This window comes from Lactuca serriola, chromosome 8, assembly GCF_051521515.1.
Source record: "Lactuca serriola cultivar US96UC23 chromosome 8, Lser_US96UC23_V15, whole genome shotgun sequence".
Lineage (NCBI taxonomy): Eukaryota > Viridiplantae > Streptophyta > Magnoliopsida > Asterales > Asteraceae > Lactuca > Lactuca serriola.
The window spans coordinates 271,277,385-271,281,486 of NC_136415.1; the positions used below are offsets into that span (position 1 = coordinate 271,277,385).

The 4,102-nt window shown below is 35.1% G+C and overlaps 1 protein-coding gene across 1 annotated transcript; it reads left to right on the forward strand.

The window, feature by feature from the left end:
- Positions 1-594: 594 nt before the first annotated feature.
- ACOS5 (acyl-CoA synthetase 5) lies at positions 595-3,175 on the forward strand. The gene is made up of 4 exons (XM_079015850.1): positions 595-1,148; positions 1,238-2,158; positions 2,237-2,304; positions 2,928-3,175. The coding sequence occupies exons 1-4, from the start codon at positions 723-725 to the stop codon at positions 3,160-3,162; spliced, it is 1,650 nt and encodes a 549-aa protein (XP_078871976.1). The 5' UTR covers positions 595-722; the 3' UTR covers positions 3,163-3,175.
- Positions 3,176-4,102: the final 927 nt, after the last annotated feature.

The window sequence follows — 4,102 nt, forward strand, 5'->3', positions numbered from 1 at the left end:
CCGAATACTAACGGAGTTAGTAAAAAATATCATCCATACAAGTTTTGCAAACCATAATAACCATTTGCATGAAAAAATAGTAGGGACTAATTTAATGACTTTTGCAAATCACAAGAACATTTTTGTAATTTTGTCTTATTATGAAACCAAAAAACCATTTTACTAACTTTTGTAATGAAGTTTATTGTACGTATATTATTATGAAACAAAAAATAAATAAACAAACAATGCGTAGACAGATCAGTCCACAAAACTAGCTGGTAGCAGGTAGCTTCTAGCTTTTAGCGTTTTGTTAAACGCTACATGAAGTAGCTTTTGGATTTGGAACGTTTTGATTAAACTAAACGTTAGAAGCTTGTAGTGTCAAACGATGTTTTTTTTTAAACGGAACGTTTTGTCAAACGCTAAAAGTTAGAAGCTTCCAAACGCTCCAAAACGTGTCGTGCCGAACACGCAATACATTTCTATTAGTAACATCAGCATGTATTACCACTTACTCCATATGTTCTACATGCTTATTTCGCCACCTATAATAAGGATTAAAATCAAACAAAGTATTACATGACTCAACAATCTCCAACCTAAGAAAACGAGCATGACAACCCCACCTTACTCCTAATCTCATCCTAAAAGCCTCATGCACACTAACTCAAGATTCAAGCATTTTTGTCCTATAAAATCGATGCCTTAATTAATTCTTTCATTCACATAAACTATCAACAATGGGTAAAAACGCACAGGATTTGGCAAAAGATTATGATGAAGAAATCATTTTTCGAAGTCGTTACCCGTCTGTCCCCATTCCCAACCTCTTGTTGCCGGACTTCGTGCTCAAAGATGCAGAATCCTACGCCGAAAATGTGGCATTCATTGACGCCGCCACAAAGAAATCCTACACTTATGGTGAAGTTGCTAGAGATGTCAGAAGGTCTTCTAAAGCGCTGAGGTCCCTTGGCATGCGGACCGGTCACGTCATCGTCGTTGTCCTCCCTAACGTGGTGGAGTACGGTATCGTGGCCCTCGGCATAATGGGTGGCGGTGGTGTTTTTTCCGGCGCTAATCCTTCAAGCCATTCGTCTGAGATCAAGAAACAAGTGGAGTTAGCCGGAGCCACACTAATTATCACTGATGACAAGACTTATAACAAGGTAATTAATTAATTAACCTCAGTTTCAATTCTAATACTCAAATCTTGTTTAAGGTCAACCAACATTATTTTCTTGAATTTTTGTAACAGGTGAGCGAATTAGGGTTACCGGTGGTAATTGTCGGAGAAGAACGGGTGCCAGGGACCATTCTATGGGACGAATTGCTGGAAGCAGGAGAGCGAGCCAGCAACAGTATGATTGAAAGCGTTGTGACTCAGGACGATCTTTGTGCCCTTCCTTTCTCCTCAGGGACCACCGGACTTTCAAAAGGTGTCATGCTAACTCACCGGAATATCGTCGCGAACCTTTGCTCGACTCTTTTTAGCGTCGGCCCTGACCTCATCGGAAAAGTGACAATACTAGGGTTAATTCCGTACTTTCACATCTACGGACTAACAGGAATCTTGTGCGCGACGCTTAAAAACAAAGGGAAGGTGGTGGTGATGGGAAGATACGATCTGTCAACTGTTTTGAAAGCACTGATCGAACATGAAGTAACTTTCGCACCAATTGTTCCACCGATACTTTTAGGGTTAGTTAAGCATCCCATCGCTGAAGATATCGCGAAGCTCCAACTGAGATCCGTCATGTCCGCCGCAGCGCCTCTTGCCCCGGAGATTTACGAGGAATTCCAAAGGAGATTCCCTCAAGTAGTGGTTCAAGAAGCTTATGGGATGACGGAGCATAGTTGCATAACACTAACCCACGGTGACCCAAGAAAGGGTCACCACACAGCCAAGAAACGATCGGTGGGTTACATTCTACCAAATTTAGAAGTGAAGTTTATTGATCCTGATACAGGTCGTTCACTACCTACTGATACACCGGGTGAAATTTGTGTTCGAAGTCAATGTGTCATGAAAGGTTACTACAAGAATGAAGCTGAGACAGCTCAAACTATCGACGAACAAGGGTGGCTTCACACCGGCGATATTGGGTACATCGATAAAGAAGGTGATGTCTTTATTGTTGATCGTATGAAGGAGTTAATAAAGTACAAAGGATTTCAAGTAAGTTTTTACTCAAACTTTGATCATGGAGATATGAATTAAAACGACTAATAATCCGTTTTTCATGCAAATTGACAGGTTGCACCAGCTGAATTAGAGGGAATACTTTTAGGCCACCCTTCCGTTGTAGATGCCGCTGTAGTGGGGTGATTACGCTTATATTTATTAAATTTTTATATAAAATAGAATTTAATAAATTTTTATATAATATTAAATTCAATTGTCAAAATCATAATTTTTTACAATTTTTTAAACCTTGATATTTTTCATCTTAAAAGATCATTTTTTTTCAATGGAAGGAAATCCTACTACTTTGCACTATCTTGATATGTTCCATCTTCAAACACCAATTACTAAAGAACAAAGTACTTGAATTTATTTTATGTGCTCCCTACCATTTGAACAAAGTCCTTATTTGTAAAAGAAAACTAGCTAGTAAGGACTTTTTCTCATGTAGAAAGCACAAAATACAACTAAGTCGAAGAATGATATAACAACTAAACTAGAAAATCATGCAAAGAAACTTATTGTGTGCAATATGATCAGGCCTTCACAATATAAATGAAAAATGAAAGAATTTTCTAATAGAATCATAGAGTATTATTGCAAAATAAAAGGCATTTCATGTAAACTTAAAATGAAATAATCCTCTTTCAAAAAAAACTTAAAATGAAATAAATAGTTATTTTGTGATAGCTGTAACAAAAATAATTGTATTTTGGTTATTTTAGTCGGTTTTAAATATGTAGTTAAAAATTAAAACGTGCAGGTTGCCAGATGAAGAGGCAGGCGAGATACCAGGGGCAAATGTGGTAATGAGCAAAGATGCAAAAGAGAGCGAAGAAGATATGATGAACTATGTTGCGAACAATGTAGCACATTACAAGAAAGTGAGAGTGCTTCATTTTGTAGATACAATACCCAAATCACCCTCCGGCAAAATCATGAGGAGGCTCATTAAAGAGAAAATGTTGGAGAGCATCGCCAAATCTGCTACAAATTAAACAAAGTCGGAAGTACAACCTCCAAATTGATGATTTTCTTTCATGTGTCACTTGTTAAATTTACCTTTTTACCCTTTCTATAACTAGCATAAAAAATGTATTAGGGTTCAATAAAATTTATGTACGTGCATCTTTTCTTATAAAGTACGTGTTTCGTAACATCCAAAATAGTTTCTTAATGATAAAGAATTAGAAAACTTGATGAAAATCTAATTCTTGTATCTCAATTTTACTAAAATGGTGTATTGTACTTTATATCGTGTACACATTTACTCATTTATATTGATTTTTGTACATATCACTATTAAACTTATTTATCTTGCTAAAAAAAAAAACATTACCATGACCAACTACTGTAGATTAATTTAGTCGGCCAATTAAACTTGATTTTTCGGCAAATTTAGGTTCAAAAATCTGTAGAACATTACACCATGAACTCAATAACACGATGAACTCAATAACATCTCAGTAATAAACCCTAAAAGAAAATGACATTTGGCTACATAGAAAGTAGGGAAAACTACAATAAAGTCCCTATATATTGGCCTCATAATCGATTTAGTCCCTATATATTTTTTTTATTCAATTAAGTCCCATATACCGGTAATCGTATTCAATTTAACCCTTTGACCCGGTCAACAGGTCATCTAACTTTCAAAAATTACATTTTTGGCCTAGATTTCGAAATTTATTACAAATTTGATCCAAAATTTACACTTTTAGCCCGGATTTTAAATTTTTTTTTACAAATTTGGTCCAAACTTTACCTTTTTTGCCCAAATTTTAGAATTTTATTATGAATTCATCCTAATTTTAGTTTATTTTGCAACTTTTTTTTCAAAAAATTGTTTCTAATATGTTTTTTTCTTTATAAAATCATATTTATACAAAAAAATATATATTTTCACATAAAAATCTTATATTTTCTATATAAAAACTT